At 47.3% G+C, this 12190-nt stretch overlaps 1 protein-coding gene across 2 annotated transcripts in view; it reads right to left on the bottom strand.

Annotated features, from left to right (window-relative positions):
• RPS6KA2 (ribosomal protein S6 kinase A2) overlaps positions 1–12190 on the bottom strand; it is a 432811-nt gene that overhangs the window by 63227 nt on the left and 357394 nt on the right. For both annotated transcript variants that reach the window (XM_029049085.2, XM_029049086.2), the window contains one exon: positions 2269–2371. In XM_029049085.2, the coding sequence (XP_028904918.1) occupies positions 2269–2371 (103 nt within the window). The remainder of the gene's footprint in view (positions 1–2268; positions 2372–12190) is intronic.

The following is a 12190-nucleotide window of genomic DNA, read 5'->3' as shown; positions in this document are numbered from 1 at the left end:
CCCAGAGGACTGGCTCAGCACTAGACGTCGACTATAAACTCAGTGAATTTGGTTCCGTATGTCCACACCCTTGATTCCAAGGATTAGAATCCAAAAGAATCAAGAAAGAGCTAATCTCACCCGAATACCCGCATCAGACTTGGTTCACCAACCCAATCCTTTCCAGCAGCAAAAGTCAGAACCGACTGACCGCTGTTGTTGGAAATTGCAGGTTACGCTTGTTTCTTCCTTCATCCCTTGCCTGGGGAGCTTCAATCCCACCCACCCCCAGTGCCCTCCCTGAGGCTAGAAGCAATAATCACAGTAGAATCCTCCCCTGGGGTCTGATATTAATGCAAGCTTCCATTCTGCCTTGTTCAGTCCATGTCAAGAACATCCAGTGGTTGCCCATCCACCTCCACATCATTCAGATACCCCTAACTGTCGGTTTCAAAGCACTCAGTCATCTTGCTCCCTCCTACCTTACTTCGCTGCGGTTCTACGACGACCCAGCCCGCAGACTTTGCTCCTCTTAGGGCCGACGTACTCACCGTACCTCGATCTCATCTATCTCGCTGCCGGCCTCCCACCTACTCCCCGCCCCTCGAATACCCTCCCTTTTCATATCTGACAATCATTCTCCCCCTCTTCAAAAAGCACACTTCCTCCACGAAGCTCTCCCCTACTAAGTCCTCATTTCCTCTTCTCCCACTCTTCTGCCTCACCCTCCCCCTTGGATTTGCACCCGTTATTCCCTCAGCCCCACAGCACTTACGTACATGTCCGTAATTTATTTATTTAAATTAATGTGTCTCCCTCTCTAAACTGTAAGCTCATCGTGGGCAGGCAACGTGTCTACCAACTCTGTTTTATTGGATTCTCCCAAGCCCTTAATACAGTGGTCTGCACACAGTAAGCACTCAATAAGTACGGTGGTTTGCCTGGGTTCTGGTCCATGGCAGTCTTGGAATTGACTAACCACAGATTGCCGCTTCCTTCCCAACTGCCCCAGAGATCTTCTCTGGGACTAAGACAGCACATCAATAGCAGATTGTTTTGTGGACTGGAGTGTGATGCAGTTCAGTTGAGCAGAAGGGCACCGGTCGATCTCAGCCGTCTTGGAAGAATCAGATACAGAGCATGAAAGCGCTAAGAGTTGATATTCGCGACTGAGTTGATTAAACTGCTACAGGGTTGATCCAGTCCAGCCACCGAACCGGGTGCTTGACAAATACCATCATTATTATTATTATTATTACTTACCAGGTGCCAAGCATTGTTCTAAGCACTGGGGTAGATACAAGGTCATCAGGTTGTACCACATGGGGCTCACAGTCTTAATCCCCCCTTTACAGATGAGGCACAGACAAGTTAAGTGGCTTACCCAAGGTCACTCAGCCAACAAGTGGTGAGATTCTTGGGTCACCCTGACTTCGGCATGAAGACTTTTAGAAATCAGTGGCTCTGGCTGCCTCGGGTCTCATTGGCAGTGAACTGCAAACCACTCCATCATAGCCAAACCAAGCCTCACCGACGCCATGCTCAGAATTCACATCCATCCCTCCCTCTCCTATCATCATTATGGTGAAAGATCATCTCTCCCAAGCACTTAGTATGGTGCTCTGCACCTACTAAGTGCTCAAGAAATACCACTGATGGACTGGTGAGGTCAAGAAACAGGGTGACTGTGGATGACGGAGATTCACAGTCCTCACAGTCCTCAAACTCACCTGGCCTATGCTCTCCATCTTCAATGAAAACTTCACCTGAGCTGCTGACGATCAGCAAAATCGATTGATTCCAGTCCTGTGTTTTATTCTTGGCTGTTCACCGGCTCCCCTCCCCGTGAAGAAAATGTTGAAAATGGGGCAAAATACTACTACTACTAATAATGTTGGTATTTGTTAAGCACTTACTATGTGCAGAGCACTGTTCTAAGCGTTGGGGTAGATATAGGGTAATCAGGTTGTTCCACGTGAGGCTCACAGTCTTCATCCCCATTTTACAGATGAGGTCACTGAGGCCTAGAGAAGTGAAGTGACTTGCCCACAGTCACACAGCTGACAAGCGGAGTCGGGATTAGAACCCATGACCTCTGACTCCCAACCCCGGGCTCTCTCCACCATGCCACGCTGCTTCTCTAATCCCTCAGGGACTCTCAAACGTGACTCGTTAGTCAACCGAGAAGAGAGAAATCAAAGCCAAACTGCACTGTGCATTCCCTGCCCCGCCGCCATCGGTCCCAGAGGAACAACCCCTTGGAAGAAAACTCCAGTTATTGGCACTCACCTGTAGGGGTCCGGGATGTGAATTCAGGATCAAAATGAAAGGTGTCTTCAGGCCTCCCGACTGCAGGTTTGAAGGGTGGCTTGATCTCTTTCCGGTACAGCGTCTGCAAGAAAGGTGACACGGCTCCGGACAACTGCTGACACCAGATAATTCTGCCATTGGCCACCATTTCCCCTTTGGGTTAGTCCAGGATGCCTTTTGCATAGATGGCTTCAATCGATCGCTCTATTAATGGTATTTATGGAGCACTCACTGTGTAAAGCGCTTGGGAGAGTCCAATACAACAGAGGTGGTAGACATGTTCCTTGCCCACTGGAAGTTTACAGTAGGACTTCCAAACCCCAGTAGAATATTCCTTACATCGAACTGATGTTGAGATCCCAAATGTGTTTGGGCCGGGGAGGTGATGTGATATATATATACACAATTAGTAGTATTTATTTAGTGCCTTCTGGGTACAAAGTACTGTAGTAAGTATTGGTGAAAATACAAAAGAGGTAAAAAAAAAAATAGAATCTCTGTCCTCATGGAGCTTACCATCTAACTGGAAAGATCCCAGCTTCTTCACAGGTAGAGGGGGAAGAAATGCTGGATGGGAGAATAAGCGCTAAGGTGGAAGAGTTTGTCAATAGATAGGAACGGATGTGCTGTGAGTGAAAAGGAATGGATGGCTGTGAGTGAAAAGGAGCTGAAGTGGTCAATGGGAAGCTAGTACCTGGGGAGAGGTAAATTAATTCCAGAAAGCCTCCTGGAGGGAAGAGAATTTCTGATGGACTTTGAAAATGGGGAGAGCTGTGGTCTGGCAGATTTGAAAGAGGAAGAAGAATAGGGAGGTGAGATAGAAGGGGGCAAGGTGATTGAGTGCTTTAAAGCCAATGGTGAGGAGTGTTCTTCCCCTGATTAGACTGTAAGCCCATCAATGGGCAGGGAATGTCTCTAACTGTTGCCGAATGGTCCATTCCAAGCGCTTAGTACAGTGCTCTGCACATAGTAAAGTGCTCAATAAATACTATTGAATGAATGACACACGCAAACTCAGGTTCATACACCAATAGGCACACACAAGGTCACACCCACCCATCCACAAACACGTACTCCCACTGACAGGCAATCACACCTAAAAAAATAAAAACGGAAAAGCAGGGGCTGCTCTTGGCCCACTTGACATGGCTGTCGGAAGTGATTCTGAGCTCTGATTTGTCTATCAGGGAGACAAATCAAGAGAAAGAGCGGAGAGGGAAGGAGGAGGATGAAGCACGCCTTAGTGGAAAGAGCCCGGGCTTGGCAGTCAGAAGACGTGGGTTCTAATTGTGGCTCCGCCACTTGTCTGCTGTGGGACCTTGAGTAAGCCACTTAACCTCTCTGTGCTTCAGTTACCTCATCTGTAAAATGGGGATGAAGGCTGGGAGCCCCACATGGGACAACCTGATGATCTTCTATTTACCCCAGCACTTAGAACAGTGCTTGGCACATAGTAAGTGCTTAACAAAACCATTATTGTTATTATTATTAAGAAGGTATTAAGGAGGGAGAAAGGAAGGGGAGGGCATAGGATTCTGGGACTCAGGAAGCACGTGTCCTGAAAGGTTGCCAAGAAAAGTAGGGTTATATAGTGGAAAGTCTGTAAATCAGGAGACCTCCTACTGTAAGTCAGTGTTTTCCTCCTGACTCGGCCACGTACCTGCTGTGCTGTTTGGCAAGTTCTCTCTTTTGCCAAGTCACTTCTCTGTGCCTCAGTTTCCTCATCTGGGAAATGGAGATTAAATACCTACTCTCCATTCCCCTTAGACTGCGAGCTCCATGTGGGACAGGGATGGTGTCCATTCTGCTAATATCGACCACAAAGTTAGGCCTATAATAAGAGCTTAATAAATACCATTTTTATTATCGGCCCACTACAACAGGGTGTTTAACGTTACTTTACCCCTGAAGAATGTTAAAGCTGGTACCGGTCTGGGAGTGGAAAAGGATTTCAGGGTTGGAAGGATGAACATATGAAAGGCACTGTAAGAAGTCACAAAAGTTCTCTCTTTTGCCAAGTCACTTCTCTGTGCCTCAGTTTTCTCCTCTGGGAAATGGAGATTAAATTCCTATTCTCCATTCCCCTTAGACTATGAGCTCGTAGGAGTCATAGAAGGGAGAAATTGAGAGAAGAGTTTGTCCGCATGGAGGTAGGTCAGGATTTGTTTAGCAACTGAGAGGAGAAAACCACCTCAGGTAGCCCCAGGGGCTCGGTAGCAAGACAGATAAGGAAAGGGGGCTCTGGAGGCTGTTGGCATGGAAAGGGCACAGCTGTGGGACTAGGCCACGTTTTCTGTTGGATTGAGCACATGGCTCAAGGAATCAAGAGGGCTTCATAGTAGCCTTCATTCTCCTATTGCTGTGTGACCTTATGTAAATCACTTAAACGCACTATGCCTCGGTTTTCTTAGCCACAAAATGGGGAGAAAAATACCTCCATTTCCCAACTTCCCAAGAAATTGGCAAGTCAATCAAACCCTCAATTTACGGAGCACTTACTGTATGCAGAGCACTGTGCTAAGCACTTGGGAGATGACAACATAACAGGGTTGGTAGACATTCCCTGCCCACAATGAGCTTACACTCTTAAGGGGGAGAGAAACGGATATTAATAAGTGAATAAATTATGGATATGTAGAGGAGCAAAGTGTGAGGGCTGGGATGTAGGAAGAAAGCAGTGAGGTAAGGTAGGAAGGGGCAAGGCAATAGTAAGGAGGTTCTGTTTAATGAGGAAGGAGATGAGCAACCACTCTTAAGGAGTGGAGAAACATGGACTGAAAGTTTTTGTAGAAAAATGATCTGAGCAGCAGTGTAAAGTATGGACTGGCGTGGGGAGAGAGAAGGGGCAGGGAGGTCAGCAAGGAGGCTGCTGCAGTAATCGAGGAGGGAAAGGATAAGTATTTGGATTAATGGAAAATTAAAATTAATTAATTTTAGACTGTGAGCCCGTCATCGGGCAGAGATTGTCTCTATCTGTTGCCGAACTGTACATTCCAAGCGCTCAGTACAGTGCTCCGCACACCGTAAGCACTCGATAAATACAACTGAATGAATAAATGACAGATTTTAGCAAAACTGTGATGGTTGGATCAACAGGAATTAGTGATAAATTGAACATGTGGGCTGAATGAGTGAGATGAGTCCAGAGTAATGCCCAGGTTACAAGCTTGAGAGACAGAGATGGTGGTGGTGCTGTCTATAGGGATGGGAAAGTCACGGGGAGAACAGTGCTTGGGTGGAAAGTTCAGGAGTTTTGTTTTGGGCATGTGAAGTTTGAGGCGTCGGCGGAACATCCAACTAGAGCACTGTACAGTACAGTCTTAGTACAGTGCTCCGAATACAGGAAGCCCTTAGTAATTACCACTGATTGATCGATGACACGAGTGGCTGAAGGTTTTGAGCCCCTGAGTGCAGATCTCCATTAGTATTCACCTAATTTCAAATGAGATGTCTTTAATCTTCCCTCCATCCTCTACCACTGCAGGCTCTTAGAAGCCCCCCACTTCTCCACCCCTCCTCTCACGGATAGTTTCTGAAAATGTCAAAGCTCTCCCCCATTCCTCCCCTACACGGTCACTTCCTTCAAATACCCTTTCTTCTGCCTAATTAGACAGCGGCGGCTCCTTGTAAATACAGCTTTTCTGGAGGCTGTGGTATCTTGGAGACGTTAATATACTGAGGGAGGTGGTGGTAGAAAGGCTGGCTGTTGCCGACGAGTAGTTGAGGATTTCAATACAGGCTCTTTGTGGAAATTCTGGGTTCATAAGCCGTGTTTTAATCACAGTAAAAGATATTAACCCCATCACTCATCTTTGGAGAGGGTCTAAGTCCACTTGAGCAAGCTCAAAAAGTCTCCCGAACGGAAATTCATTTCTAGGTTGGCAGGGGTGAGGGGATGGGGGACCTGCAACTGGTGCAGTTTACAAATAATTGTGGTATTTGATAAGCACTTACTATGTGCCAAGCACTGTACTAAGCCCTGGAGTAGCTACAAGATAATCACATCCCACACGGGGCTCACAGTCTATGAAAGAGGGAGAACGGGCATCTTTGCAGATGCGGGAACTGGGGCACAAAGAAGTTAAGTAACTTGCCCAAGGCTACACAACAGACAAGTGGTGGATGTAGAATTAGAACCCAGTTCTGTTGACCCCAAGGCCTATGCTCTTCCCACTAGGCCATGTCGTCTCCCAAATGAGCTCTGGGTCTAGGCTCGGGACTCTGATTCAACCCCATTCCTTCAGCTTCCAAACACAGGGCCTGGGACATAGCTGTTTCCTCGAAGAAATGGCTCTAGTGCTCTTTCTGGAAAAGTCAGGGCAAGGGGGGCCAGATTCTAGATCAGAGAATCCGCATAACACTGGGTCCAATACAGTCTGGGGACCCAGTTTTCCGGGCTCTGGGCAAGCTCTCTGGAATTGTCTTAGGATAGAGGATTTCAGATTTCCTGCGTGTCCATTTGCAATCACAAACATGCAGTTTACAGGCCCTTGCTAGCACGACGACTAGAGATTTAAGCCGGTTTAAGCGGCTGAGAGGTTCTCTCGTCCAAATGTGCAAATTGATGTTTATCTCGAATGGCTTATTTCTCGGAACTTTCCTCATGAAAGCCAAGGGTCATCGTCACCTAGAAGCAGGTTGAATGGGAAGATTCTGGGTCGGTGTTTTGCATTTAGAATTTGAGTTTTACCGTCTCGTGCAAAGAGACGGTAGACCCTTCAGGAATCCTGTGGCCAGTCAGGGTGGGAATTTAGCTGCCCACATTTTGTACCCAGTTGTTATAAGAGAGGGAGGGGGTCTTCATGGAGGTTCTGCTGCTCCACGGCTTCCCAGTTTTCACCTCACTTTTCCCCTTGTCCCAATCCCTCCCCAACCTATCAAAATTTCAAGAAGTAAATACTCCACAGATGGCCAGAGGGAGACCTGGGAGTCAGAGGCCCTGGGTTCTAATTCTGCCTCTGCCAACTGCTTGCTGTATGACCTTGGGCAAGTCACTTTACTTTTCTGTGCCTCAGTTTCCGCAACTGAAAAATGAAGATTAAACACCTATCCTCCCTCCTACTTAGACTGTGAGCCCCATGCAGGACAGGGATTGTGTCTGCCCTAATTAACTTGTACTTAACACAATGCTTAGAACTACGTTTGACAGATTCTAAGAGCTTAACAGACACCCCAGAAAGAAAGTTCATATCTTCTGTCAAATCATTTCAGTTTAATCCATAAATGGAGCTTTCAGGGCTCATTGTCCAGTCGTGCCCGAAGAGAACGTGGAAGCCAACACCATTCTCTAACCATCATCTTGCAGCTCCTTAATGGAGGGAGGGCAGAAAGTATTTTTTTTAAAGTATGTTTCTGATGTGAAACTATCGTCCAGTTCCAGGAGAACCAACCCCTGACCCTGATGAACCCATGTACCCTGGGGATTCCCATGTATCCCGATGGCCTAGCGGAAAGAGTACGGGCCTGGGAGTCCAAGGTCATGGGTTTTAATCTCTACTCCAACACTGCCTGCTGTGTGATCTTGGGCAAAATCCTTAATATACCTGTGCCTCAGTTTCTTCATCTGTAAGATGGAGGTTTAATTCCGCTCCCTCCTACTTAGACTGTGAGCCTCATCAGGGACGGGCTTTGTGTTCAACTCAATCACATTGTATCTACTCCATAGAAAGCACTTAACGGGTGCCATAATAATAATTCTTCTCCCAGCAGGCTCAATCATTCACACTGATTGATATTCTGCGAACTGATAGACACGCCAGCACACTGGCTGTCATCCGGGCACAGTCTCGGTTACGCCATCATCAGATGTTCTTTATTTTACCCTTACTACATGCCAAAGGCAAGGCTGGATTGAAAATCATCAGATGGCACAGAGTCCCTGCCCCACTCGGGGTTCACATTCTATGGGGAAGGCAGAACAGGGATTGAATTCCCATTTTACAGATGAGGAAACGGTGGCACAGAGTGGTTGAGCGACTGGCTCAAGGTCACACAGAGGACAGCTCAAACAGCTGGGACTAGAACCTAGGATTTCTCTTAGTCTCACGTTCTTTCCACCAGGGCACCCTGCCTCCCCGTTGATTGCCACACCCATGCCACCTCTGTCTCCTAATTACCCGCTCATGTACTTTATTAACAAAATTGAAACCATCAGGCAGGATTCCCCTAAAATCTCCAATGCTTCTCTCCAGTCCCCCAGTCCTCCTCCAGCCTCTTAGATTCTCCTTCTAGACGCTCAACTCCTTGTGGGCCGGGGATGTGCTTACCGACTCTCTTATAATAATAATAATGTTGGTATTTGTTAAGCGCTTACTATGTGCAGAGCACTGTTCTAAGTGCTGGAGTAGATACAGGGTAATCAGGTTGTCCCACGTGAGGCTCACAGTTAATCCCCATTTTACAGATGAGGTAACTGAGGCACAGAGAAGTTAAGTGACGCCCACAAGCACACAGTTGACAAGTGGCAGAGCTGGGAGTCGAACCCATGACCTCTGACTCCGAAGCCCAGGCTCTTTCCACTGAGCCATGCTGCCTCCCCTAAGCATATACTGTACTCTCCCAAGTGCTCAGTACAATGCTCAGCAAACAGTGAGCACTTGATTATACGACTGACTAATTGACTGATTCAACTCTCCCAATATCCCCCGGCGTATCTCAAGACGGGATCTCTTGCATCTCAAAATCTACATCTGCATCTCTGATGCCATCCCTTCCTATTTTATTCTCTCTCCTTTCTGCCCTCCTTGACTGCCTCCTTCAACCTGCTTACTTTCTAATGGCTCCTTCCCCACTGCTTTCGGGAATGTGTCCCTATCCAAAAAAGATCCTTGACTGCCTCCTTCAACCTGCTTACTTTCGAATGGCTCCTTCCCCACTGCTTTCAGAAATGTCTCCCCTATCCAAAAAAGACGTCCCCTTAATGGCTGGCCCCCTCCAGTTAACTCCCCATCCCCCTTCTACCGCTCTTCTCCAAACTCCCGGAGAGCGTTGTCTACACCCGTTATCACCGCTTCCTCTGCTCCAATTCTCCCCTTGATTCCCGCTCCCCCACCCACTTCACCCTAGAAACAGCCCTCTCTACGGCCTCACCAAATCCGACAACCTCTAGTCTATCCTCATCCTCTTGGGCCTCTCGGCTGCCTGCCACAAGGTGGATCTCCCCCTTCTCCGTCATTCACTCATTCCGTCGTATTCACTGGCAGCCTTCCTCGATACTCATCGTAACCCAACCTAACACGCTCTAAGAATTCATTTCACATTTTTAAGATGAGCTGCCAATCTTAGATCACATTTTAAGCCCCTTTTCACAGCACCTTTGATGTATGAGATGCTTCTATCTCTCCACCTGACAATCATTGTCCAAATTTTCTCTTCACAACCAAGTCCCATTTTTACACACCAGTTGATGCAACTGCACAAGAAATGACTCTTCTGTGCTGAATATCTTTGCCCAATCATATACAGTCAGGCACACTGGAATTCTGACTAGACCACTGATTTATCTTTCCTTTTACAACAATGACCCTTATCATTAATATGCTGATTGCAGACTACTACAAAATACATACACTTGCTAGAGGGACAGAGTTACAAAGTCTGTTTCCCTCTAATGGCAGGAACTCCAATGTTAAACATCTGCACTAGATTTATTCTTTCCCTGTGGTCCTCGTCGGCTTCTTGCTGACAGTTTATCCATTACCGTGCGAACAGTGCAGAAATAAATTTGGCTTCTGAGCCCCGGCTGACAGGAATGTACACTCACGGAGCCCTGTGGATCATTTTCAACAATCCCGGAACTTTACGCAAATTCTATTTAAACTAAATCCATCCCTCCCACCCTTGTCCCACCCTCCACCTTTCCATTCTCTCTCTCAGGAATGTCCTCTCCCCTCTCTTGGCTCTAGATTAAGAAGAAAGAAAAATTACTGAAGAGTTTCCCCCAAATCCCAAACTCCACATAAACGGGAATCAAAAGTGGTTTAGCAGATTAGAGTGCTTTCAAGCCCAATGCCTGATTTCTTTTCTTTCCTCCTACCTTCCTTCTTTCCCGTCTTCTCTCTTTTCCTCCATCTTTCTTCCCTTTCCTTCCTTCTCTTCTCCTTGCATGCCCCCTTCATCTTTTTCGCCGTCTACCTAATCGCAGCCTCTGGCGTGTTGGACCCACCCAGTGATCAACCTCTCATTCGATTCAATTCGATAGTATGTATTAAGCGCTTACTATGTGCAGATCACTGTACTGAGCGCTTGGAATGTACAATTTGGCAACAGATAAAGACGATCCCTGCCCACTGATGGGCTTACAGTCTCTCAGCGGGCAAGGAGAGAAGGACCCAACCGCTGAAGCGACCCTGTGAGCGCCACACTGACCAACGGAATACAGAATGCAGGAGGGTGCACGCAGTGGCTGCCGTTCAGGAGGTGAAGCAGCGGGACTTAGTGAAAAGAGCCCGGGAGTCGGCGGACCTGGGTTCTAATCCTACTCTACCACATCTGCTGTGCGACCTTGGGTAAGTCACTTCACTTCTCTATGCCTCGAGTCCTTCACCTGTAAAATGGGGATTACGACTGCGAGCCACACGTGGACGGGGGCCGTGTCCAAACCGAGTATCTTGTATCTACCCCAGCGCTTAGTACAGTGCTTAGGGCACAGGAAGTGTTTAACAAATGCTGATAAAAAAAGTGTTTCACTCTGATTTTCTGTTCCACAGCTACAGTGCACACTCCAATCTCCTCCCGCTCTATGCTGGGAGCTACTGCAGGCAGACCAGACAAGAGAGTGTGGATGTAGACAGTGCAGAGAAGCAGTGGCTCAGTGGAAAGAGCATGGGCTGGGGAGTTAGAGGTCGTGGGTTCAAATCCCTGTTCAGCCGCTTGCCAGCTGTGTGACTTTGGGCAAGTCACTTCACTTCTCTATGTCTCAGTTACCCCATCTGCAAAATGGGGATGAAGACTGTGAGCCCCACCTGATCACCTTGAATCCTCCCCAGCGCTTAGAACAGTGCTTTGCACATCCTAAGCACTTAACAAATGCCATCATTATTATTATTATGTCTTGGCAACCTGCATCATCAGTACAGTAAACATAAATGCTATGCCTTATCCCAGTGCTTAGAACAGTGCTCCAGCGCTTAGAACAGTGCTCAGTACATAGTAAGCGCTTAACACGTACCATAATTATTACTCAAAGCACATCTCCAACAGACCTTCCCTGCCTAAAGCCTTTTTTTCCTATTCTCCCACTCTCTTCTGCCTCGCCCTAGTACTCGGATTTGTACCATTTATTCACCCACACCCAAGTCCCACAGCTCGTCTATACAAATCCGTAATTTATTTGTTTATATTAATGTCTGTCTTCCCCTCCAGAATGTAATCTTGATGTAGGCAGGGAACAGAGAAGCAGCGTGGCTCAGTGGAAAGAGCCTGGGCCTGGGAGTCATTCATTGAATGCATTTATTGAGCACTTACTATGTGCAGAGCACTGTATTAAGCGCTTGGAATGTACAAATCGGTAAGAGATAGAGACAGTCCCTGCCCTTTGACGGACTTACAGTCTAATCGGGGGAAACAGACAGACAAGAACAATAGCAATAAATAGAATTAAAGGGATGAACATCTCATTAAAACAATAGCAAATAAATAGAATCAAGGCGATGTACATCTCATTAACAAAATAAATAGGGTAATGAAAACATATACAGTTGAGCGGATGAGTACAGTGCTAGGGGAGGGGAAGGGAGAGGGGGAGGAGCAGAGGGAGAGGGGGAGGAGCAGAGGGATAGGGGGGAAGAGAGGACTTATCTGAGGAGAGGTGAAGGGGGGGTAGAGGGAGAGCAGAGGGAACAGAGGGAAAAAGGGAGCTCAGTCTGGGAAGGCCTGCTCAGTCTGGGAAGGCCTGAGGTCA

Source organism: Ornithorhynchus anatinus, chromosome 21, assembly GCF_004115215.2.
Source record: "Ornithorhynchus anatinus isolate Pmale09 chromosome 21, mOrnAna1.pri.v4, whole genome shotgun sequence".
NCBI classification, from domain to species: domain Eukaryota; kingdom Metazoa; phylum Chordata; class Mammalia; order Monotremata; family Ornithorhynchidae; genus Ornithorhynchus; species Ornithorhynchus anatinus.
The sequence above is the reverse complement of the archived record's forward strand: the minus strand, read 5'-3'. Positions and strand labels throughout refer to the sequence as shown.